This window comes from Bubalus kerabau, chromosome 3 (assembly GCF_029407905.1).
Source record: "Bubalus kerabau isolate K-KA32 ecotype Philippines breed swamp buffalo chromosome 3, PCC_UOA_SB_1v2, whole genome shotgun sequence".
In the NCBI taxonomy this organism is placed as follows: domain Eukaryota; kingdom Metazoa; phylum Chordata; class Mammalia; order Artiodactyla; family Bovidae; genus Bubalus; species Bubalus kerabau.
Window position 1 is genome coordinate 68,128,884 of NC_073626.1, and position 26,259 is coordinate 68,155,142.

Here is a 26,259-nt window from a genome sequence, read left to right on the forward strand (position 1 = left end):
GTTAAGAATCCAGGAAAACTGATGAATCATTCTTGATGGTAACTAATTTTCCAAATCAGATTTTCTCTTTGATCAGAGGGAAGGGAAGTGGGGAAAAGCAAAAATAGAAAAACAGAAGCATATGGAGAAGAACTTACCAAGGGGATGAAGAGGATCAACCAGAGAGTAAAAAGCAAAGAGAAGCAGAAACAGAGTCAGAAGTATGACAATTAGTAGAACAAGGTTTAAGGGACATCCTCTCCTGAGCAGATGACAATGTGGCTGAATTCCCTAATTCATTATGGTTATTCAACAAGTTTTTATTGAGCACCTGTTTTGTGCCAGGAACTGTACTAGATGCTGGGAATATCAAATGAACAAGACTGTTATCATGGACACCTCATTATTGGTACCTAATGATTAGGGCCATGGAAAAAATTGAGGTAGCACTGTAAGGATGTAGACAGCAATGGTAGGAGGGGCAGTTATCAAGAGAGAAAGACCTTTCTGAGGAGGGAACAGTAGCTGAGCTAACTGTGAGGCCACTGGGTAAAGAGTTTCTCAAGCAAAAAATGTGGAAAGCACAAATGCTCTGATATGAAAGTGTGTTTGAGACGTTTATAAATAATGAAAAAGTCCATGACATTGACCCCTAATGTGAACAGGGGCAGTATGAAAGGAGATAAGATCAAGGAGAAAGACCACTGCAGCTCATTCAGGGAGTTGTAAGCTATGATTGGATTTTTCATTGTATTCTGAATGTGATAGGAAGTTTCTGAGGATTTGATCAAGGGGATCGCATGATCACATCTGTGAGTTAGGGGAATTACTCTGGTTTGTGTGTAGAGATTAGATTGTATAGGGTCAGGAGCAAAAACAGGAGAGTAGTAGGTAGGCTACTTCAGCAGCCAAGGCAAGAAAGAATGGTGGTCACACAAGGCAATAGCAATGGAAGATACAGAAAATAGAGTAGGGGTCATTTTTGAAATCAGCACTAACATGAGCAGATGATGGTTTGGTAATGGGGAGTAGTCAAGGATTATGCAAAGATTTTTGTTTTTGATGGCTACATAAGATTTTTTGAGATGGGGAAAATCCAAAAAAGAGCCAATGAGTTTGGTTTTGGACGTGTTAAATTTGAGAAGTTTCAATAAGTGTCATTCATTCAAGTGAAAAAAAATGGTAGCTAGTTAGAAAGTCTGAGGTTCAGGAGATACATTAGGCCTACAGATATGAATTTGGAGGTCATTAGTCTATCATTCCTGACAGTGTACCTGTTTAAAATGGTTTTCTCTGCTCTATTTCTTACCCTCTGCCCACCTCTGAACTTTCATATAGAACTTTCATCATAAGAGGTAACCTGGACATGTCTCTATTTCCAGAAATCTGGTGGGGCCATAAATACCATAGTAATTGAAAGAGGGAAAAATAAATGAATATAGGAGCTGGGAGATGAGTCTATCTGGGCATTAATTGCAATGACATTTGGTAGATGTAGCATCTCTTTCCTGTCACTTTGGCCCCTGTGTCCAGTAACTCCTCAGAACCTAATATGAGAGAAGAAAGGAATCTGGCTAGTTTGTTTTGTTTTACTAACTAGCTACTCACTGGGTCATTTACGAAACCCTAGTTGGCCATTTGGTCAGAGTGATTTTTTTCATAACTATAAATCACTCCTGGTACTACTTTGCTCTCCCAGCAAATATTTATACACTCAATAATTGCATATTCCACTGCAATTTGAAGAATTATACATTTCAGAGCAATTGTATTATTGATTTTGCATTTCAGTAACATTTCCTTTACTAATTCATCTTTATTAAGATTCAAGTTTCTTAATGTGCTCACAATGCACCATATGTTACTATTGCTTAATTCTGTCCTGAAATATTCATTTCTGTCTCTAAAGGGACAAATGGACTGATTTCTCTTTTATCAGAAGCAGGAGACTCTCCTAAGTATTTACAGGTAATAAATGAGGACCTAAGTGGCTTGTCCCCCAAAAGCCTCATGAAGGCATTTCTGTGCTTTCTCAAGTCTTTAACTCATGAAAAAAAATGATTATCATATGTGTAAAATATGTACAATATGACTAATGTCCTTAAATGTTAGGGTCCCACATTCTTATGATATTAGAGAGCTAAATATAATGAAAACTATGAGCCCTTGGGATTTGATTTTAAGATTTTCCTTTAAAACTAATGCTATTATTCTCTAAGGACATGAGAACAGTCTTTATTTAGTTAAACTAACCCAAAATAGAACAGAGGAAATCATTAAATGAGTGAACATATATCTTTCGTTGAGGCCCATTCATGCCAAAACTGTCGTGTCTTAAAAGTAGAAGATGGCTTACAATAGGCAAAGTATCTTCAAAAATGATTACACTGGTCTTGAGAGAAGGAAGCCTGATAGCCTCAATAATTACCCTGAAATGAACTACAATGCTGATTGCATTATTTACTGTAGTCTCATGAACAAGCAAGCATGATATTTTATAGCTGCGCAGGAAGGAAGTTCATGGAAAGTAGCTATTAATGTGTCCATTTATATCCCACCTCTCTGTAAAGGCCCCAAATCTAGAGAGAATACAGAGTGGAAAATTTCACTCCCAATTTAGACATCTCTCTAGACTCCAGAGTAAGCTGCTCAGCTGGCTTCTCTTGCAGTTGAAACAAAGCTGGACGACTGCATGATGAGCCCCTGGGCCAGCAGCCCAAGAGCCAGGCTGGAACATGAGCTGCTGGACTCTCCCTCATGTCAGGGATACTCTTGTGTGAGAAATGAAAGAAGCCTTCCCTGAAATTGATGTTGGTCAAAATTCGGATGCACTTAGATGTGCTTTTAGCAGTTCTAATTTGGAGGGGAAGGGTAGAAACTCTGGGAGAATGCTGGAACCTGAGCTAGCCTTCTTAGTTGTCATTTCAGCAGCTGTTATATGTACAGCTAATAGCTGTCTGATTGGGTTTCTTAGAGCTGCTTCTGACACAGGACAGTGAAGCAACACTTTACACTGTATCTGTCCAAAATTCAAGAACTACTTTGCTTAAGCCTAGGGGGAGAAAAAAAGATAATTAACTGCAAACATCGGCAAGAGTAATTAGGGGTTCTAGAAAAATTTCTGCAAGGAAAACATTTGAGAAAGGGTAAAAGGAAACTTTGGTCATTATTCTGGAAAACCTGAACATCCAGACTATGATTTTGAGACATATCTAGTTATTCCTTCTTCAACTGTTTCACTCTTGGTTAAACAAGGTTTCAAATAACATTACCTTACTGAAAGTCACATTACCAAGTTGTAGAGGGGAGACTAGATGTAGCTTTTAAGCAGGTATAAGGTGCCTGAGAGCAGAATGCCTGTCAGTCATGAACTCAGCACTCACAAGAACCCGAAACAGTACCTGAACAGTACCTTTCATGGTGGGTGCTGTGTACACGCTCTGCTTCCTTTGCTTAGGGGTTGCATTCTGTGCCTGGATAAAGAAAAAAAGGAAAAGTCTTACATTTGGATTAAAAAGTACAATGTCATTAGCCCTTTGAGAGAAATAAACACCTACTAACAGTTTCTTTTAAGTAGAGAAAAGAAACTACTACTAATCCTTTGCATTTTAAAGAAAAACATAAATGCCAGGACAAAATACACTCCGAAACTATGACTAAGGTATAATTATATCTGTTTGTAGAATTGTTAATGGTTCTGGAGGGTTAATGAGAGTCTTTGTTAAGTAATACCAATCTATAACCCTATGGAATTGAGATGTTCAATCTAATAGCTCCATTTACTTGAAATTAGTGTTGAGATACTTTTCCTTCATATGTTCAAAAGATCTTTCATAACAAAACTGATACTTAATACTCTTACTTAAGCACTTTGGGTCAGAATTAATTTATTGGGGAAGAATTTTTTGCACTAAAAATGATACAAATTGGAACACTTTTCAGGGTCAAAGTTTTAAAGTTTAGATGGAGATAGACATATAGATAGATATAGGTATGTATATATGTATAAACCATTATTCATTATAATAAATTATATATATGTGTTCTATACCTCAATCAGATTATATCAAAAACTCCTTTTTAATAGTGTATCTACTTATATTTCAGTATGGCAAAGGCTGGAGTTTTCATGTCTGGAGCATTTATTTTTGCTTCGAAAAGTTCGAGTATAAATAATTGCAAGATACTTTCTGAGGATTGTTCTAGGCTTTCCATCCATATTAGAAAGAACATAATGTACAGAGGCTGAAAAATACTAGAAACTGTTTCACAGTAAATAGAGCTCCAGGTATCTTTACTCACATGTACTGAAGCTTGCTGCTGCTGCTGCTGCTGCTAAGTCGCTTCAGTCGTGTCCGACTCTGTGCGACCCCATAGATGGCAGCCCACCAGGCTCCGCCATTCCTGGGATTCTCCAGGCAAGAACACTGGAGTGGGTTGCCATTTCCTTCTCCAATGTATGAAAGTGAAAAGTGAAAGTGAAGTCGCTCAGTCGTGTCCGACTCTAGTGACCCCATGGACTGCAGCCTACCAGGCTCCTTCATCCATGGGATTTTCTAGGCAAGAGTACTGGAGTGGGGTGCCATTGCCTTCTCTGGTACTGAAGCTTACTTGCCCTCAAAGGAGTCACCAAGATGTTGGTATTTAGAGGATGCAAAAACAATCTATTAAAAACTAAAAAAATTCAACCAAATAGTTTCTGAATCCATATCAACCAAAGCAAATGGTACAAGCAAATTTCCCCAGAATACAGTGTTTTGATACGTCTATTATGCACAGAGGCAAGTAGGGCAGCTCTATATTAGTATAAATGTGTGGACGACTGAGACTGCTGTTGTACCTCTACTGTATTCTGTTACATCTGGTTGATTTTAAGAAGCATTCACTTCCAGTTTTATTATTTATTTATTCCCATATATGCATATTCAAAGATGAAGTAGAAAATTAATTCTACATAAAAGTTGGTTTGTTTAGTAAAGTTTACTAAGTAATAAACCCACTCCAGTGTTCTTGCCTGGAGAATCCCAGGGACGGAGGAGCCTGATGGGCTTCCGTCTATGGGGTCACACAGAATCGGACACGACTGACACGACTTAGCAGCAGCAGCAGCTGCTAAGTAATAAAAACTATTTTTATGTAGGAATTTAGTTTTCAAACCATTTCATGTTTACAATTTCAATAAATTTTTAGAAATGTTTTGAGAGACACGTTCTGGCATTTTGTTCTTTCTACATTGCTATATGCCTACTCATGTGGCCATTGATTACTAAGTCTGCATGAATCCAATTCAATACTTATTCCATTTATGGACACATTTGCTCATTTTCTTGTATTTTGTATATCCTTTGTTAGCAGCTACCCTAGCCTCCCCTGGTTCACATTTTCAACCTGAACTCCTGCATGTGTGTGTGGAGCATCTGGCCTCAAGATCTGCTCTCGGTTCCACACATCAGAGAACCTTTAAGAGGTGTCTGTCCTCCACCTTCTTGTTCCAGGATTCCAACACTGGCTGCCCCAACCTGTGATGGTCACACACCATCAGTCACCAAAGTGAAATTATCAATACCATATCTTGACTCTAAAATCAGTAGTTTATTTTAGAGGTCTTTCCCAGGTATTTCGTAGGTGGAGAATCAAAGGTAGAGGTCACAATTTAATGACACCATTCTACTGTTTATCCAGTCAGGAAAAGCACATTAAATGGTTTATACAGCACAGTTGTATTGATATCATATTTTGTATCACAATCAAATTGAGCTGGTTGTGTTTTTAGCTGATTGGATTGGACATATATTTAACACAAAATAGAAGAAAACTTACTTCTGCTTGTGTGTTAGTCACCCTCTTGTCATCTATTTCTGCAAGAGAAGTAGGTGCAATTTAGATATGTTTTCTTATAATATTCACATTAAAATTTCAATAACATGGAACAGAATGAATTAATCATTTTCTAATGCTTATACAATATCCATGACTTAGTCTAGTGGCTGAGAGGGAAGTGAGACACAGAAAGAAACAGTTGCCTTCTGAGATAACCCTCTCCCAAAGGTTTAAAAAGGTAATAAAAAAATTACCCTGAAATCCCAAATTGCCCACCAGCAATCCAGAAGGAGGACCAGGGAAATGCCTCAGACCAACTGTTGGCATCATGAACCTCACAGTGTTAAGGCACAAATAACCTCTCCTCATGGATTTTGCAGTACTGTGTATTGACTGTAGCCTCTGTCAGTTTTCCCTGTTTACCTATAAGCAGAACAAACCTACTTTCCCACTGAGCCCAATCCTGACTCTAAGAGAGGCAGCCCTCTCTTTTCTATATGCTCCTGGAAAGAATCAGTAACTTTGTCCGAAATATTTCTTATGACACAGCTAGGGCAACTTCAAAAATATTTTTAAACATCTTGGAGTCTCTAAAGTTTCTTAAATACAAATGTCCATTATTCAATAAAAATTACTAGATAAAAAAAGAATAATAACTAAGAGAATATGAAAATGTAGAAGCCAACTCATAGGTGATTCACATATTGAAGTTCACAATCTAAGACTATGATTAATACATTCAATGAAAATAGAAGGGGACAAAATAGATTTAAAGATAAATAATTTTAACATAGAAATAGAATCCATGAAAAGAAGCAGCTTCAGAATTTCAACAGATAAGATCTCAATTTAAAATCCAATGGATTAAGGGCATGTTGAATCTAGCAGAAGATACAGATATGTTAATGAAACAGGAGACAACTCAGTACACAAAGGGGAAAAAAAAGAATGGAAAAAACAGAACAGAGAATAACCGACAATTGAGATACAGTCAAAAATGTGTAAAATAAGGATAATTGGAGTCCCAAAAGTAGAAAAAGGAGAGACTGGAAGAGATAATGATCAAGGATTAAAAAACAGATGACACTGATAAAAGACACTTAACAAACCCCTAGACAGAAACAAGAAAACCAAAAGGAGAAAAAGGAAAAGTGTGTTTAGACTTAACGATAGCAATACTTCCGATGGCCAAATATAAAAGAGAAACTCTTAAAAGCAGCCAATTGAGAAAAAAAGTCTTCAAAAAGCAGTAAGTTAGACCAAAACAATAAAATGATGGAATCAGATGGTAAACATTTAAAGTAATCAACCCAGAATGTTATATGTAGTGAAATTACCCTTCCACAATGAAGATGAGATATTAAATCCTGCCTACACTAAGACACGGTTTTTGCTTTTTTTTTTTTTGGTAATATATATCTTTCTTTTGGTCAAAACTGAAGTAGTAAAGCTCCTTGTCCAATTTCTAATTTTAAGATATTGAAAATTTACAATTTTTCTAATTTCCTTTTGAGTGTAATTATGGCAGTATGGTTCCTGAAATAATATTTCTGATAAAAGCTTGTTGTATTTTTATTCGTAAACACCATTAAGAATGCTCAGCGTATGTTTTAGTTATATGTTCTGCTCCATTTAATAAATGGGCTTATATACTTTGGCAGAAAACTGAGATATTATCCTAAGTATATTTATATTTTCACTCAGCATTCTTTTTAATTTTTTCTAGCCCCACTTTGTAGGAAGAAATTAATTCTGTTGCACAGAGGAGTAGCAACAGAGAAAAACAGTTTAGTCCTCTTTTTGAGGTGTCCTAGAGACTTAATCATGACATTGGTGCCATCTTTGACAGTCTCAGAAGGAATTTACCATCAGATCTCTGAAAACAGCAGTGTTTCTAAATAAAACCACATTTCAGCTGATTATCTTCGGTTTATATACCTTTGAATATATATGTATTTTTTGGAGATCCTTGGATCACAGCTGATGAGGAGATAATCTGTAGTTGAACCCCATAGACAAGGGCAGACTCAAGGACAAAATTACCATAAAGGCTTTAGGTTTGCTAGTTCAGGAATGATCACTGACCCACAGGTCTTCAGAACTGAATGAGAATAAATCAAATACAAATGAAATAGCTGTGCAAAGTTCAGCTCTTCGTTTTGCATGTGAATTTGTCATTTCCTTGTGGTTTTAGCGTTTTAACATAGAATAAGTCAGTGTTAAAGCACCAGAGAAATCTATCAGGTATTTCTTACAGTAGGGGACTAGAATATTGCCTTGTTTCTTTCTAGTAGGGCTATGCAAAATCTCCTAAGACAGCTATGGTAAAGCCTCTGTTTCTGACTTTTTATCAAACTCTTCACTTTCCAAAATGAACTCTATTCATGAGCCTTCTTGCTGAAAACCTGCTGGGCTCTGTTGGAGGCCTATCATTTGGGGCTGTGAGTTAAACCACCAGGCAGTGGTTTCAGCTGTGTTTTTCTTTGGGCTGTTAGATTTAGTCAAAACTGGGGCCCAAACTGAAGCCGCCAGAGCAATGAATTTATATGCATTGGAAAGGGGGATGTGGGAAAAAGCAGAAAACAGTAGGGATAGCTTCACGCTGTTGTGCCAAGATTCACACAGCTGTGTTTTTCTTCATATATTATTTATAGCTTTCCACTTTTAATTGACAAAATTAGGCATATAGCCTCATTATCAAATAGACTTTTATCTCTCAGAGCTCCCCACGAAACGGTTCATTTTTGTGGCAGCAGAAAAGAACCAGGTACAAAGTATTCTATGTTGCAATCGTGAAGGAGATGACAAGGAAAACGCAAGATGAATCATGTTGGTTTATTAAGAAAGAACTCTCAACCAGTAATTGTCTTGTGATAGAGGTTAGAAATATTCCAAACTACTTTTATGCTTATATTTCATGATTTCTGCTGTCATTTCCAAACACAGTAAAAGAAGAACAGAAAAATCAGATCGTTTAAAACCTCAGAAGTCTGTTTTTCATTAGTAGTCTTGATTTTTATAAACTTGGTTTCTCTTATAAAACATTTTTTATCCTACCAGAGAACCAGCTTATGTGGGGGTTAAAGAACTGTTGCATCATCTTATCAATTGTAATTTTTAGTCTTTGGTAAAGTTTTTCTTCTTGTTTGGCATTTGGATTTCCCACATTTGCTCCAAGAAAATAAATTGATTCACTTAATGCATGGGGTTTTTTTTGGGGGGGGGGGGTGCGGCGGGGATGACATCTGTTTAAACAGTTACACTCATTCCAGTAATTCTGATTTTTAAAAAGTCTATCTCGTTTTCATCGAATTACCTAGAAAGCTGATTGCAAGTCATATTTTTATATCAACTTTATAGATTTAAAAAAATATCAGATATTTCAGATAATTGGACTATCAAGTAATTATTTAACAAGAACTTATTGTCTTCTCAGCAGTGTGCTCTGTCATTTTGACCTAATAAACTTAATACCTTTAACAGAGTATGATTAATCATGGTTTTATCCAATTTAAAACACTAAAATCTCACTATTCTATCACATAGAATACCACAGAGGTATTCATAGCAGAGTCCCCAAATCACCCATAACTAAGAGTAGGAAAACAAGGTGAACGCAAGAAAATTATTAAAAGGTTAATCATTTGAATGGTGATGATAGGGAATTTCAAGAAAATCTACTTTAGAGATAGGTCTAAGAGGCATTGGTATGAGAACAGATTTAGCTTCTTACTAAAATTTGGAATATTTAGTACTCTTTCCACTTCATAGAATACCTTCTATTTTTTTTTTTTTCCACTAGCTGTTAAAACAGGGACTTTTTAAAATCTGATTTGCAACTTGTACCAGTTCCTCAGAAAAAAATGGAATAATTTCCATTTTTAAAAAAGGTAATGGAATATAAAGGTAAATTTCTTAATGTTTCTTTATAGCTCATAAATTTAAATACTTGACATAATTGTTCAACCTGAAAATATGATATCAGTGTATTTCTAATTTAAATTGTCAGCTCATAATTTTTGAAGACCAGTTTTGGGGGCCACAATTCATTAAGAAAAACTGGAAAGCAACACTACACTTAAAATTAGGTTTAAACATATTATGAAGCCAATAGAAGTGGACATTTGATAATTTTGAAGCTTCTGTAACTTAATCAAACTGCTAAACTAAAGGATTTCTTGCTTAAGTCAAATTCTTATTTCCTATTTGAGATCCTCCACTGAAAAACAATTTAATTTTTTCCCAAATTTTTTGCATTTTTAATTGTGTAGATGTACCACTGTGAATTTCAAAATAATTTTATCTAAGTAGATCTATCATGAACAGACTATTATAAAATGACATAAAGTAACAGTTTCCTAATGGTACCCCACTCCAGTACTCTTGCCTGGAGAGACTCATGGACAGAGGAGCCTGGTGGGCTGCAGTCCATGGGGTTGCTGAGAGTCGGACACGACTGAGCGACTTCACTTTCACTTTTCACTTTCATGCATTGGAGAAGGAAATGGCAACCTACTCCAGTGTTCTTGCCTGGAGAATCCCAGGGACAGGGGAGCCTGGTGGGCTGCCATCTATGGGGTCCAACAGAGTTGGACACGACTGAAGTGACTTAGCAGCAGCAGCAGCAGATTTCTCTATAAGAAGTAAAATTCTCTTTTTTAGCTATAGATGAAAGATATATTCCTAAAAGTCACAAAGTATCTCCATATTAAAAATATATGTCCCTATAAACATGTGGTAATACTTTAATAGCTTAATCCACTATAGGCATTCGGTCATCAATAGTAAATGTGTTTCTGTTAGGAACAGTAAGGAAGGTCAGTGGAAGTATATCTTTACAATCCTATCCCACTTCATATGACTGTAGACTTGAAAAATACAGAAGTTAGCTTTTGTCTTAGAACATCTATAAACATTTTTTTGATGTCCTAGGCAATATTTCTCCATAAAAAGATGCTTTATTCAGTTTTAAAGCATGGAAGATTAAACATCTCTGTAATCTAGTTCTAATTCAACTTTTAGTATTTTATCTGTCCTAAAAATCTTAACCTTCATACACTCTCTGTTTTCTTGTCTCAAATGTAATTTACTTGAGGATTTTCAGTATGCTCTAAAAAGCAATGATTATTTATCAAATCAGATCAGTCGCTCAGCCGTGTCCGACTCTTTGCGACCCCATGAATCACAGCATGCCAGGCCTCCCTGTCCATCACCAACTCCTGGAGTTCACTCAGACTCACGTCCATAGAGTCAGTGATGCCATCCAGCCATCTCATCCTCTGTCGTCCCCTTCTCCTCCTGCCCCCAATGCCTCCCAGTATCAGAGTCTTTTCCAATGAGTCAACTCTTTGCATGAGGTGGCCAAAGTATTGGAGTTTCAGCTTTAGCATCATTCCTTCCAAAGAAATCCCAGGGCTGATCTCCTTCAGAATGGACTAGTTGGATCTCCTTGCAGTCCAAGGGACTCTCGGGAGTCTTCTCCAACACCACAGTTCAAAAGCATCAATTCTTCAGCGCTCAGCCTTCTTCACAGTCCAACTCTCACATCCGTACATGACCACAGGAAAAACCATAGCCTTGACTAGATGGATCTTTGTTGGCAAAGTAATGTCTCTGCTTTTGAATATGCTATCTAGGTTGGTCATAACTTTCCTTCCAAGGAGTAAGCGTCTTTTAATTTCATGCCTACAGTCACCATCTGCAATGATTTTGGAGCCCAGAAAAATAAAGTCTGACACTGTTTCCACTGTTTCCCCATCTATTTCCCATGAAGTGATGGGACCAGATGCCATGATCTTCATTTTCTGAATGTTGAGCTTTAAGCCAACTTTTTCACTCTACACTTTCACTTTCATCAAGAGGCTTTTTAGTTCCTCTTCACTTTCTGCCATAAGGGTGGTGTCATCTGCATATCTGAGGTTATTGATATTTCTCCCGGCAATCTTGATTCCAGCTTGTGTTTCTTCCAGTCCAGCGTTTCTCATGATGTACTCTGCATAGAAGTTAAATAAGCAGGGTGACAATATACAGCCTTGACGTACTCCTTTTCCTATTTGGAACCAGTCTGTTGTTCCATGTCCAGTTCTAACTGTTGCTTCCTGACCTGCATACAGATATCTCAAGAGGCAGGTCAGGTGGACTGGTATTCCCATCTCTTTCAGAATTTTCCACAGTTTATTGTGATCCACACAGTCAAAGGCTTTGGCATAGTCAATAAAGCAGAAATAGATGTTTTTCTGGAACTCTCTTGCTTTTTCCATGATCCAGCAGATGTTGGCAATTTGATCTCTGGTTCCTCTGCCTTTTCTAAAACCAGCTTGAACATCAGGAAGTTCACGGTTCACATATTGTTGAAGCCTGGCTTGGAGAATTTTGAGCATTACTTTACTAGCGTGTGAGATGAGTGCAATTGTGCGGTAGTTTGAGCACTCTTTGGCATTGCCTTTCTTTGGGACTGGAAAGAAAATGGACCTTTTCCAGTCCTGTGGCCGCTGCTGAGTTTTCCAAATTTGCTGGCATGTTGAGTGCAGCACTCTCACAGCATCATCTTTCAGGATTTGAAATAGCTCAACTGGAATTCCATCACCTCCACTAGCTTTGTTCGTAGTTGTGCTTTCTAAGGCCCACTTGACTTCACATTCCAGAATGTCTGGCTCTAGGTCAGTGATTACACCATCGTGATTATCTGGGTCATGAAGATCTTTTTTGTATAGTTCTTCTGTGTATTCTTGCCATATCTTCTTAATATCTTCTGCTTCTGTTAGGTCCATACCATTTCTGTCCTTTATTGAGCCCATCTTTGCATGAAATGTTCCTTTGGTATCTCTGATTTTCTTGAAGAGATCTCTAGTCTTTCCCATTCTGTTGTTTTCCTCTATTTCTTTGCCTTGATCGCTGAGGAAGGCTTTCTTATCTCTTCTTGCTATTCTTTGGAACTCTGCATTCAGATGTTTATATCTTTCCTTTTCTCCTTTGCTTTTCGCTTCTGTTCTTTTCACAGCTATTTGTAAGGCCTCCCCAGACAGCCATTTTGCTTTTTTGCATTTCTTTTCCATGGGGATGGTCTTGATCCCTGTCTCCTATACAATGTCATGAACCTCATTCCATAGTTCATCAGACACTCTATCTATCAGATCTAGGCCCTTAAATCTATTTCTCACTTCCACTGTATAATCATAAGGGATTTGATTTAGGTCATACCTGAATGGTCTAGTGGTTTTCCCTACTTTCTTCAATTTAAGTCTGAATCTGGCAATAAGGAGTTCATGGTCTGAGCCACAGTCAGCTCCTGGTCTTGTTTTTGCTGACTGTATAGAGCTTCTCCATCTTTATTTATAGTAGGTATATAAAAGAACTATTAAAAGACAAAGTACTGTAATTAGATACTCAATACATTTAGCACCAAGTTCAGATAAAACAGAAAAAAAATTATGTGTGTGTTACACATCAAAAGGGAAAATAGCATTATATTTGTATAGGTCTTAAAACATTTTTCCTATGAATGATGATACAAGAAGAAAATGAAAACACATTCTTAAATGCAGTTTGGAAGTTAGCACCTATGACAGTCTGTTTTGTATATAAGGCTATTGCTGCTGCTGCTGCTGTTGCTGCTAAGTCGCTTCAGTCGTGTCCAACTCTGTGTGACCCCATAGATGGCAGCCCACCAGGTTCCCCTGTCCCCGGGATTCTCCAGGCAAGAACACTGGAGTGGGTTGCCATTTCCTTCTCCAATGCATAAAAGTGAAAAGTGAAAGTGAAGTCACTCAGTTGTGTCCGACTCTTAGCGACCCCATGGACTGCAGCCCACCAGGCTCCTCTGTCCATGGGATTTTCCAGGCAAGAGTACTGGAGTGGGGTGCCATTTCCTTCTCTGATGTAAGGCTGTTACTATGGATCTAAAATGGTATATTAGTATTTAAATATATTTAACAGTAATTTATTGCATGTGTAATATGTGTTGGGACTCCTGCTAGGAAGTGGGGTTTAATCCTCATAGAGAGTTTAAACTGTATTGAAAGAGCGTGACAAAGAAACAGCTATAGCACATTGTGATAAATAAGGGCTGTAAGAGAGGAAGCACAAGGTGGGTGGGGCATCAAACAGCCTTGGCAGAACCAGTGTGGAAGAAAGGACGTTTAAGCTGGCATGGTCCTGTCAGTGGAACAGGAAAAATTGATGAGACAAGGAAGTTGGATGGGAGAGGACTGGTGAGGAGAATAAATTTTAATCAGAAGAAAGTGCGGGAGTATCTATCACTGGATATGTGAGAAAACATGACTATTTTTTAGAAATAACACACACACACATACACACACACACACACACACAAACAACTCAGATATTTGGACAGTAGAATGCCAGGGGTGAATTCAGAGAAGAGTTTGAAAACCTAATAAGCTAGATAATTTAGGGCTTTGTAACTACATTGAGAAACTTGGACTTCATTCTAAAAGTGATGAAAAGTGGTTTTAACCAGAAAGAGGTATGATCAGATTTCTGTTGTAGAAAGAGCCTTTAACAGTTATGCATAGAGTGGTTTGGAGGAAGCTATCCTGAGTATGGTTAGTTCAATTAGGGAGGTGTTGCAGAAATTAAGGTGGTAGAAAATGATGATTTGAACTAGATTAGAGAGATGCTTAAGAGAAAGAAGGGTTTTGACTTGGGGGCTCACTGGAGGTAGGAAGGGAGTGACAAAGAAGGAAAAAGAAGTCAAAAAAAGTTTCTGGGTCATAAAATGGGTACTTATGGAAATGCTGAAATACTTATTGACTAAGTGGAAGAGTCGGGAATAGTCTTTCAAAAGTGAAAGCCAAGCTGAAGATACAGGCCTGAAAGTCACTGACATCTAAGTGGTCAGTGATGCCATTCTATAGGATTAAATTAGCCTACAGGAGCATGGTGAACTAAAGAAACAAAGGATCTAGGTGGAACCCCCCTGAGTAATAGCAATAGTTATGGGATAGACTGAGGCAGAGAAGTCTGTAAGGAGACAAGGGAGTAGCCTGGAGGTAGATGGGGAAACTTCGTTGGTAACCTATATGACTCAAGTCATTCTTCAGAAGTAAGCATAAATTTGTCCTGGGTCATCCATTCCACATTTAAACTAGAGGTTCATATGCAAACTGCTTATACATGACTTGTTGTGTAGGTTATTTGTTATATAGGGGACTGGGATGCAAAAGTAGGAAGTCAAGAAACACCTGGAGTAACAGGGAAATTTGGCCTTGGAATATGAAATGAAGCAGGGCAAAGACTAATAGAGTTTTGCCAAGAGAACGCACTGGTCATAGCAAACACCCTCTTCCAACAACACAAGAGAAGACTCTACACATGGACGTCACCAGATGGTCAACACCGAAATCAGATTGATTATATTCTTTGCAGCCAAAGAAGGAGAAGCTCTATACAGTCAGCAAAACAAGACCAGGAGCTGACTGTGGCTCAGATCATGAACTTCTTATTGCCAAATTCAGACTTAAATTGAAGAAAGTGGGGAAAACCACTAGACCATTCAGGTATGACCTAATCAAATCCATTATGATTATACAGTGGAAGTGAGAAATAGATTTAAGGGCCTAGATCTGATAGATAGAGTGCCTGATGAACTATGGATGGAGGTTCGTGACATTGTACAGGAGACAGAGATCAAGATCATTCCCCATGGGGAAAAAAAATGCAAAAAAGCAAAATGGCTGTCTGGGGAGGCCTTACAAATAGCTGTGAAAAGAAGAGAAGCAAAAAGCAAAGGAGAAAAGAAAAGATATAAGCATCTGAATGCAGAGTTCCAAAGAATAGCAAGAAGAGATAAGAAAGCCTTCCTCAGAGATCAATGCAAAGAAATAGAGGAAAACAACAGAATGGGAAAGACTAGAGATCACTTCAAAAAAAATTAGAGATAACAAGGGAATATTTCATGCAAAGATGGGCTCGATACAGGACAGAAATGGTATGGACCTAACAGAAGCAGAAGATATTAAGAAGAGGTGGCAGGAATACACAGAAGAACTGTACAAAAAAGAGCTTCATGACCAAGATAATCACAATGGTGTGATCACTCACCTAGAGCCAGACATCCTGGAATGTGAAGTCAAGTAAGCCTTAGAAAGCATCATTATGAACAAAGCTAGTGGAGGTGATGGAATTCCAGTTGAGCTATTTCAAATTCTGGAAGATGATGCTGTGAAAATGCTGCACTCAATATGCCAGCAAATTTGGAAAACTCAGCCGTGGCCACAGGACTGGAAAAGGTCACTTTTCATTCCAATCCCAAAGAAAGGCAATGCCAAAGAATGCTCAGACTACCGCACAATTGCACTCATCTCACACGCTAGTAAAGTAATGCTCAAAACTCTCCAAGCCAGGCTTCAGTGGTACACAAACCATGAGCTTCCAGAAGTTCAAGCTGGTTTTAGAAAAGGCAGAGGAACCAGAGATCAAATTGCCAACATCTGCTGGATCATCGAAAAAGCGAGAGAGTTCCAGAAAAACATCTATTTCTGCTTTCTTGACTATGCCAAAGCCTTTGACTGTGTGGATCACAATAAACTGTGGAAAATTCTGAAAGAGATGGGAATATCAGACCACCTGACCTGCCTCTTAAGAAACCTGTTTGCAGGTGAGGAAGCAACAGTTAGAACTGGACATGGAACAACAGACTGATTCCAAATAGGAAAAGGAGTACGTCAAGGCTGTATATTGTCACCCTGCTTATTTAACTTCTATGCAGAGTACATCATGAGAAATGCTGGGCTGGATGAAGCACCAGCTGGAATCAAGATTTCTGGGAGAAATATCAATAACCTCAGATATGCAGATGACACCACCCTTATGGCAGAAAGTGAAGAGGAGCTAAAAAGCCTCTTGATGAAAGTGAAAGAGGAGAGTGAAAAAGTTGGCTTAAAGCTCAACATTCAGAAAATGAAGATCATGGCATCTGGTCCCATCACTTCATGGGAAATAGATGGAGGAATAGTGGAAACAGTGGCTGACTTTATTTTTGGGGGCTCCAAAATCACTGCAGATGGTGATTACAACCATGAAATTAAAAGACATTTACTCCTTGGAAGGAAAGTTATGACCAACCTAGATAGCTTATTGAAAAGCAGAGACATTACTTTGCCAACAAAGGTTTGTCTAGTCAAGGCTATCGTTTTTCCAGTAGTCATGTATGGATGTGAGAGTTGGACTGTGAAGAAATCTGAATGCTGAAGAATTGATGCTTTTGAACTGTGGTGTTGGAGAAGACTCTTGAGAGTCCCTTGGACTGCAAGGAGATCCAACCAGTCCATCCTAAAGGAGATCAGTCCTAGGTGTTCATTGGAAGGACTGATGCTGAAGTGGAAACTCCAATATTTTGGCCACCTCATGGGAAGAGTTGACTCATTGGAAAAGACTCTGATGCTGGGAGGGATTGGGGGCAGGAGGAGAAGGGGACGAGAGGATGAGATGGCTGGATGGCATCACCGACTTGATGGACATGAGTTTGAGTTAACTCCGGGAGTTGGTGATGGACAGGGAGGCCTGGCGTGCTGTGATTCATGGGGTCGCAAAGAATCGGACACAACTGAGCGACTGAACTGAACTGAACTGAAGCATATATGTACTAAAAATAGATACTATATAGAACTTTCTCGTTTCCTCTTTTATGCTTCATTTCAACACAGATGCCATTGTAACAGATAAATCAGATATTATTTTACTTGTTTATTGCTTATTTTTATTTAAAAACCAGTATATTTGAGGAGGTTCAGTACATCTTCCACATTTCAGACTTTTTGAGAGGTTTGGCAGTAAGTTGGGGATATCATAAGACTCCTTGGAAATCAGTTCTTGTAAAAGAAAATGTTGGTGGTTTAAAAAATAAAAATTCAGACACAGATGGATCAAATTTATTTCCACACATATGAATTTGAATGTGAAGTGGTTGACCAAATGCATTTTGCACTCATCTAAATATAACTCTGAATAGTGAATTGAAAAAAAAAAATGCTGATCTGTGTGTTCTCTTGCTCTTCTAATATTTAGCCATCACCATTTACTAGTCAGTTTTTCTTTGATTTTTGGGGGCCTCACTGGAGTTGCATTTCCAAAGGTTGAGAGGAAAGTTTTAAAATATTCTTGTTAAAATTTTCTTAAATATTACTTCTCATAGAGGATGCTTCATATAGCCCGTGTCTCATCCCATCAGCCTGTCCATGACTTCAGTCATAGCTGCAGTAAAAAGCTGCAGAAAAGCTCAGCTTTCCCTGCAGCTGACCAAACCTATCTTTTTGTCCTATCTTTTCTTTAAGCTAACACCTTCAGTTCCTTCAGTGCTTATCCATGTGACTTGGTTTCCATAACTCGTGTTATCTTGTTTTTTCTCATCCTATGAGTGCCCCCTCTTAAAAGCTGGTGTGCAAAACCCAGACAAGACCCCAGGTCAAGGCACAAGAAATTATAATTGTGTTATTGTAGTCGATGAATATAATTTGTTTGTTCTCTGCATCCCACCTGCGATATTGTAATTTATAGGGAAAATATATATGTTTGGTTATCTGAATTTGGCCTTCAGCCACAATTCCTAGATAAGAGCTTCCCAAACATTTGGAATTTCCTGAGTTAAGAGCAGTGAGATAATACTTGGACTCTTGTCCTCAGTTCTTAAAAAAAACTCTTGTCCTCAGTTCTTCAAGGAAGGTGACTTTGGATCCCACTTAAGGTAGGGGCTGGTTGCCAACTATGCGATTAGAGGGTTGGAACTTTGTCTCACCTCCTAATTTCCAGGGAAGAGGAGAGTGACTTGAGGTTGAATAGGACATTACCCTATATATCTCTTCATGTGGCTGTTGATTCAAATCCTCTGATATCCTTTTATAATAAACTGGTAATCTAATGGGTAAATGAGTTTTCCTGAGTTCTGTGAGCCATTCTAGCAAATTAATCAAACCCAAAAAGGAAGTCATTGGAACCTCCAGTTTGTAAGTAGCATAAGTACCTTCCTGGGCTAAGAACTAACATCTGAAGTGGAGAATGGTCTTGTAGGAGCGAGTCCTCAACCTGTGAAACATGGTGCTATCTTTTATTTAGAATTAGAATAGAGTTGAATTCTCAGACACCATGCTGGTGTCCTGAGAATTGCTTGTTGGTGTGGGGAAGAATTGGCTTGTTGGTATGAGGAACACACCCCTGTTGGAACTGGGTCTGGAAATTCTTGTCACCACCTCAAAAGAGAAATGCCACATTTATCTTTCCTCTTTCTCCCTAGCCATTCTCTAGCTCTAGGAGAACTAACCACAGGTGGAGTTATTGTTGCCAAGGGACAGTATATGAGTTCCAGCTTCTATTCTTCAGGTGAGCAGCACTAGAAAGGCTGTCTGGGTGCCTCTCAGGAGACCCCAACACAGTCGAGCCTCCATTCTACAAGAATGACTTTGATTATGAGCCTTTTCCTTTTTCCTTCATCCTTATCTCACTCATTCTTGTTTTCTGAGACTACATTCTAGTTAACGTACTTCCATCCCGACCCTTTTCTCAGATTCTTCATTCCAAAGAATCTAAACTAAGTCACTTATATTTGGCATTTTACCTATGATGTGGAATAGTACTTGGACTTAATAGGACAAAGATCAAGAAACATTCATTTCTATTTCTCATTGAGGTCTAACTAAATTTATAGGGAAAAAAAGTAAGTCATAGCTTGTTATTCTGGTTCAGCAGTTCCTTTTCAGTGAGTATAATTACTTAGTCTAATTGACCATAAGTAATATTTGGTGTTAACTACAGTGTATGCTGACATGAAGAGAATTATATGTATAGAAAAGAAAAATGTAGGTACTAATCTTGACTACCAGAAGTTTACAAAGTAATTGTAAAAATGAACACTATGAAATAATTAAACATCATATCAAATGAATGCAAATAAATATTCTGTAAATTCAATGATAAGCACTTTGAAGCTGTCAAAGACGGAAATAAACATAATCATATGTTCTCAATCAAAGGGAAGAAGCAAATATTAAAACAAATTTTGTAGGGTGAAAAGTAATTATATTAACACATGAATAAACATACGTTATATGAATAATTTGGTCTACTTATAATTTTTTCTTTTTTTTAACTTTTATTACATTTTCTTGGCTCATCCACTTTATTTACTACAGGTAGCTACATTTGGAAAATCTTTTAATAAGATAAGAGCTTTGTATAAAGTTTTTTCTAATGTTGATGATTGATATTCTATTTTTAGAAATTTTAGAAAACTTTAAAGAGTAGCTATTTTCTTTTTAAAAATCTGTAGTGTATTGCTATACTACTGCTTAAATATTGCACATGTGCCTAAAATTTTTCAAAATATGACAAAGACTTCTAATTTGCTGAAAGACTGAAGTAGCCAATCCAAGAGAAATGAGAAATCTCTAATAGAGGGCTATTTGAGCAGGACAATTTGATGATCACTTCTGAAACACTTTCTATGAAAATTATGATGAAATAATGTAAGATACCAACATAAGAAAGGATTTCAAAGTAGGCTAGTAACTGGCTCATGTTTCCAGTCCTAATAGTAATTTATTCTGCTCAATAGGAACAATAGAAAAGTAGACCAATACTTGTATAAGTAGAAAAGTAAAATTTTCAGTATTATAGACAAATGAAAAACATAGAAATTTAGAATTGGAGGAACTTAATATCTACTGTAAATTTTTACTCAAAGAAAGTTACAACATCAAAATGGTGAAATAGAAATTTTCCATCATCCTGTTCCTAAAGAACCCTGGTATTGAGACTCTCACAAGTCAGAAGTCTAGTGTAGCAGTTCCAGCACACTGTTGGAGCAGAAAAAGAAAATCTGAGAATGTACACATTGAAAAGCATAAAAGGAAGAGTTTCACTTTACCCACACTACTCCTCCCCCAAGGCAGCATAACTCAGTGCCAAGAGAGATCTTCTTTGACCACAGTTTCTCCTACAGGGAACAGAGAGAGTCTGTGAGTGTGTAGCCAGCTTTCCCAGTTGTGTGGGTTGCTGCTAAAGAGACCCACTTCTGTCTCAACCTATCCAGAATACTGAAGTGTGCTGTATAACTAAGAGGTGGGGAGCAGCTGGCAAACTAGCAATCAGGCTCTCAGTGGGCACTAAAGAGATGTGGATCCTACTAACTGTGTTGCAGACTCCATCAGGAAGCCCACCACAAGCTACTAGGGGTAACCTGCCTATTGGTCCTTCCAGCTGGCCCCCAGCACTCCATTCACATCACCCACACACACTCCCACTTTGTGCTAGGTCATGCACTTGCCTTCAAGGGCAGCAGGGGCAAGCTTTTTCAGTAGACTAGTGAGCAAGCACAAAAGCTGGCTCAACTCCATGGGACTGAAAAAAAGCACACAAACCTGGGCATTCAGCATCGCCCTAGGGAAAGTGAATGGGCGACTGTCAGCATTCAGCCTGGTTTTGCCGGATCTAGAAGAGGTATACAGTCTTAGCCTCAGGATCCATAACAGGGCTGACAGAGGTATTTCTCTCCTGAAGTCAGTCAATAGAGATTGAAGTAGGCAAATGCTTCTTCATATATGAAGAGAGCGATGCAAGTCATCAAAGACATGGCACACCACATAATTTCCTAGATACTGCTGCTGCTGCTGCTAAGTCGCTTCAGTCATGTCCGACTCTGTGCAACCCCAGAGATGGCAGCCCACCAGGCTCCCCTGTCCCTGGGATTCTCCAGGCAAGAACACTGGAGTGGGTTGCCATTTCCTTCTCCAATTCATGAAAGTGAAAAGTGGAAGTGAAGTCGGCCAGTCGTGTCTGACTCCTAGTGACCCCATGGACTGCAACCTACCAGGCTCCTCCATCCATGGGATTTTCCAGGCAAGAGTACTGGAGTGGGGTGCCATTGCCTTCTCTGACATGAAGCTTATAGATCTCCAAAAAATTTCAACTCAAAAATATGTTCTACCAAGACACAATATAATAAAACTGTCTAAAATTAAGGACAAAGGGAGAATTTTTAGAGAGGCAAGAGAAAAATCCTCACATATAGGAGAACTCCCATGAGACTATGATGGGTTTTGCAGCAGAAACCTTGCTGTCCAGGAGAGAGTAGAATATATTCAAAGTGTTTGAAGGAAAAAATAGTCACTACAGAAAATAGTGTGGAGGTTCCTAAAAAAATTAAAAATAGAACTACTCTGGTGGTTTCGTTGATAAGTTGTGTCCAGCCCTTGCAACTCCATGGACTGCAGCCAGCCAGGTTCCTCTGTCCATGGGATTTCCCAGGTAAGAATATTGGAGTGGGTAGCCATTTCCTTCTCCAGAGGATATTCCTGACCCAGAGAACTACCCTGTGATCCACAAGTTCCACATCTGGGTAATTACCCAAAGAAAAAGAAAACACCTATATTCATTAAAGCATTATTTACAACAGCCAAGATATGGAAACAACCAATTGTCCATTAATGGATGACTGAATTAGGAAAATGTGGTATACATTACAGATCTTCCTTAACTTATGATGGGATTATGTCCTGATAACTCCATCATACATTGAAAATATTGTAAGTTGAAAATGCATTTAATACACCTACCTACTGATCATCAAGTTTAGCCTCGCCTGCCTTAAACATGTTCAGAACATTTGCATAAGCCTAGAGTTGGGCATAATCATCTAACACAAAGACTGTTTTATAATAAAGTATTGAATATCTCCTGTAATTTATTAAATACTGTACTGAAAGTGAAAACCAGAATGGTTGTATTTACTGCTTTGATCACATGGCTAACTGGGAGGTTCGGCTAGCTGCTGCTGCCCAGCATCAGCAGAGTATGGTGACAAATATCACTAAACCAGGAAAAGATCAAAATTCAGTTTGTTTCTACTAAATGAGTTTTGCTGCAGCACCATCATAATGTTGAAAAATTATATAAGTTGAACTATGATAAGCTAGGGACCATCTGATATAATGGACTATTATTCAGCCATAAAAAGAAAGAAATTCTGCCATTTGTGACAGCAAAGATGGAACTTTAGGGATTATGTTTAAATGAAATGAATCAGAGAATGACAAATACTGTATGATCTCAGTTATCTATGAAATTTTAAAAATTAAAACTCAAAGAAACAGAGAGGTTGTCAGGGGCTAGAGGTAGGGAAAAGGGAAGATGTTGCCAAAGAATACAAACAGGGTTGTAAGATGAATAAGATCTGGGGATCTATGTACAGTACAGTAACTAGTGAATGATACCATATATTTCTTGTGCCACCTTAGTCTTATTGGGAGAAGGCAATGGCACCCCAATCCAGTACTCTTGCCTGGAAAATCCCATGGACGGAGGAGCCTGGTGGGCTGCAGTCCATGGGGTCGCTAAGTCAGACACGACTGAGCAACTTCACTTTCACTTTTCACTTTCATGCATTGGAGAAGGAAATGGCAACCCACTCCAGTGTTCTGGCCTGGAGAATCCCAGGGACGGCGGAGCCTGGTGGGCTGCCTTCTATGGGGTCACACAGAGTCAGACACAACTGAAGCGACTTAGCAGTAGCAGCAGTAGCAGCAATCTTATTGATAACCTATGTCCACTTTAAAAAATGTACAATGTGAGAGTTGCAAGTTAAGTTTTATTAGGGGCAAAATGAGTACTGCAGCCCGGGAGACAGCACCTCAGATAGCTCTGAGAAATTGTTCCAAAGAGAATGGAGGGAAGGATAAGTGATTTTGATGAATGGGGAGTACATGCAATCACGCATGTTTTTTTCAGAAAGTTTCTGCTAGTCTTGTGAAGCTTCTGCTAGTCATGAGAAATAGTCCTCACCATGAAGGGTTTTGAAGAAGGCAATGGCACCCAACTCCAGTACTCTTGCCTGGAAAATCTCATGGGTGGAGGAGCCTGGCGGGCTGCAGTTCATGGGGTCGAGAAGAGTCGGACACAACTGGGTGACTTCAGTTTCACTTTTCACTTCCATGCATTGGAGAAGGAAATGGCAACCCACTCCAGTGTTCTTGCCTGGAGAATCCCAGGGATGGGGGAGCCTGGTGGGCTGCCGTCTATGGGGTCACACAGAGTCCGACACGACTGAAGCGATTTAGCAGCAGCAGCAGCAGCATGAAGGGTTTTAGTATTTTAGTAGATATGAAGAGATACAAGAGTAGGGCTTGTAAAATCAGCTCCTAAAATATTTAACTATCTGAAGAGCCGTCCTACCATTTTTTCCAGAGCACAAAGTTCCACGTTTCTTCTATCCTCCCTGAACTCCTTCAGGGGGTATAAAGGTCAGCATCAGTATCATATGATTTAATCCTTGAAGAGATACATGTTAAGCACCCATGTTCTTATTGTTGTTGCTGTTGTTCAGCCACTAAGTCATGTCTGACGCTTGGACTGCAGCACGCCAGACTCCCCTGTCCTCCACTATCTACTGGAGTTTGCTCAAATTCACATCCATTGAGTTGATGATGCTATCTAACCATCTCATCCTCTGCTGCCTTTTCTCCTTATACTTTCAATCTCTCCCAGCATCAGGGTCTTTTCCAGTGGGTCATCTCTTCAAATCAGGCGGCCAAAATATTGGAGCTTCAGCTTCAGCATCAGTCCTTCAAATGAATATTCAGGACTGATTTACTTTAGAATTGACTGGTTGGATTTCCTTGCTGTCCAAGGGACTCTCAAGAATCTTCCCCAGCACTACAGTTCCAAAGCATCAATTCTTTGGTGCTCAGCCTTCTTTATGGTCCAGTTCTCATATCCATACATGAGTACTGGAAAAACCATAGTTTTGACTAGACAGACCTTTGTTGGCAAAGTGATGTCTCTGCTTTTTAATACACTGTCTAGGTTTGTCATAACTTTCCTTCCAAGGTGCAAGCTTCTTTTAATTTCATTGCTGCAGTCACTGTCTGCAATGATTTTGGAGTCCAGGAAAATAAAGTCTCTCACTGTTTCCATTTATCCCCCATCTATTTGCCATGAAGTGATGGGGCTGGATGCCATGATCTTAGTTTCTTGAATGTTTAGTATTAAGTTAACATCTGCTGGATCATCAAAAAAGCAAGAGAGTTCCAAAAAAAATCTATTTCTACTTTATCGACTATGCCAAAGCCTTTGACTGTGTGGATCACAATAAACTGTGGGAAATTCTGAAAGAGATAGAAATACCAGACCACCTGACCTGCCTCTAGAGAAACCTGTATGCAGGTCAGGAAGCAACAGTTAGAACTGGACATGGAACAACAGACTGATTCCAAATAGGAAAAGGAGTATGTCAAGGCTATATATTGTCACCCTGCTTATTTAACTTCTATGCAGAGTACATCATGAGAAATGCTGGGCTGGATGAAGCACCAGCTGGAATCAAGATTGCTGGGAGAAAAACCAATAACCTCAGATATGCAGATGACATCACCTTTGTGGCAGAAAGCGAAGAAGAATTAAGAGCCTCTTGATGAAAGAGGAGAGTGAAAAATTTGGCGTAAAGCTCAACATTCAGAAAACTAAGATCATGGCACCCGGTCCTATAACTTCATGGCAAATAGATGGGGAAACAATGGAAACAGTGGCTGACTTTATTTTTCTGGGCTCCAAAATCACTGCAGATGGTGATTGCAGTCATGAAATTAAAAGATGCTTACTCCTTGGAAGGAAAGTTATGACCAACCTAGATAGCATATTCAAAAGCAGAGACATTACTTTGCCAACAAAGTTCCGTCTAGTCAAGGCTATGGTTTTTCCAGTGGTCATTCATGTATGGATGTGAGAGTTGGACTATAAAGAAAGCTGAGTGCTGAAGAATTGATGCTTTTGAACTGTGGTGCTGGAGATGATTCTTGAGAGTCCCTTGGACTGCAAGAAGATCCAACCAGTCCATCCTAAAGGAGATCAGTCCTGGGTGTTCATTAGAAGGACTGATGTTGAAGCTGAAACTTCATAGAAGTTAAATAAGCAGGGTGACTGTATGCAACCTCGACATACTCCTTTCCCAATTTTGAACCAGTCCATTGTTACATGTGCAATTCTAAATGTTGCTTCTTGACCTGCCTACACTTTCTCAGGAGACAGATAGGGTGGTCTAGTATTCCCATCTGTTTAAGTTTCCACAGTTTTATGATCCACACAGTCAAAGGCTTTAGCGTAGTCAGTGAAGTAGAAGTAGATGGTTTTCTGGAATTCCCTTACTTTTTCTGTGATCCAACAAATGTTGGCAATTTGATCTCTGGTTCCTCTGCCTTTTCTAAATCCAGCTTGTACATCTGGAAGTTATTGGTTCTTGCATATACTGTTGAAGCCTAGCTTGAAGGATTTTGAGCATTATCTTATCATCATGTGACATGAATGTAATTGTGCAGTAGTTTGAATATTCTTTGATATTGCCCTTCTTTGGGATTGAAATGAAAACTGACCTTTCCAGTCCTGTGGCCACTGCTGAGTTTCCCAAATTTGCTGGCATATTAAATGCAGCACTTTCACAGCATCTTCTTTTAGGACTTG

The 26,259-nt window shown here is 38.7% G+C and overlaps 1 protein-coding gene across 2 annotated transcripts in view; it reads right to left on the minus strand.

The window, feature by feature from the left end:
- The window catches only part of PPP1R1C (protein phosphatase 1 regulatory inhibitor subunit 1C), a 110,683-nt gene that overhangs the window by 61,857 nt on the left and 22,567 nt on the right, over nucleotides 1-26,259 (minus strand). For both annotated transcript variants that reach the window (XM_055574723.1, XM_055574722.1), the window contains exons 3-4: nucleotides 5,800-5,837; nucleotides 3,392-3,452 (exon numbers count right to left, since the gene is read on the minus strand). In XM_055574723.1, coding sequence (XP_055430698.1) covers nucleotides 3,392-3,452; nucleotides 5,800-5,837 — 99 coding nt within the window. The remainder of the gene's footprint in view (nucleotides 1-3,391; nucleotides 3,453-5,799; nucleotides 5,838-26,259) is intronic.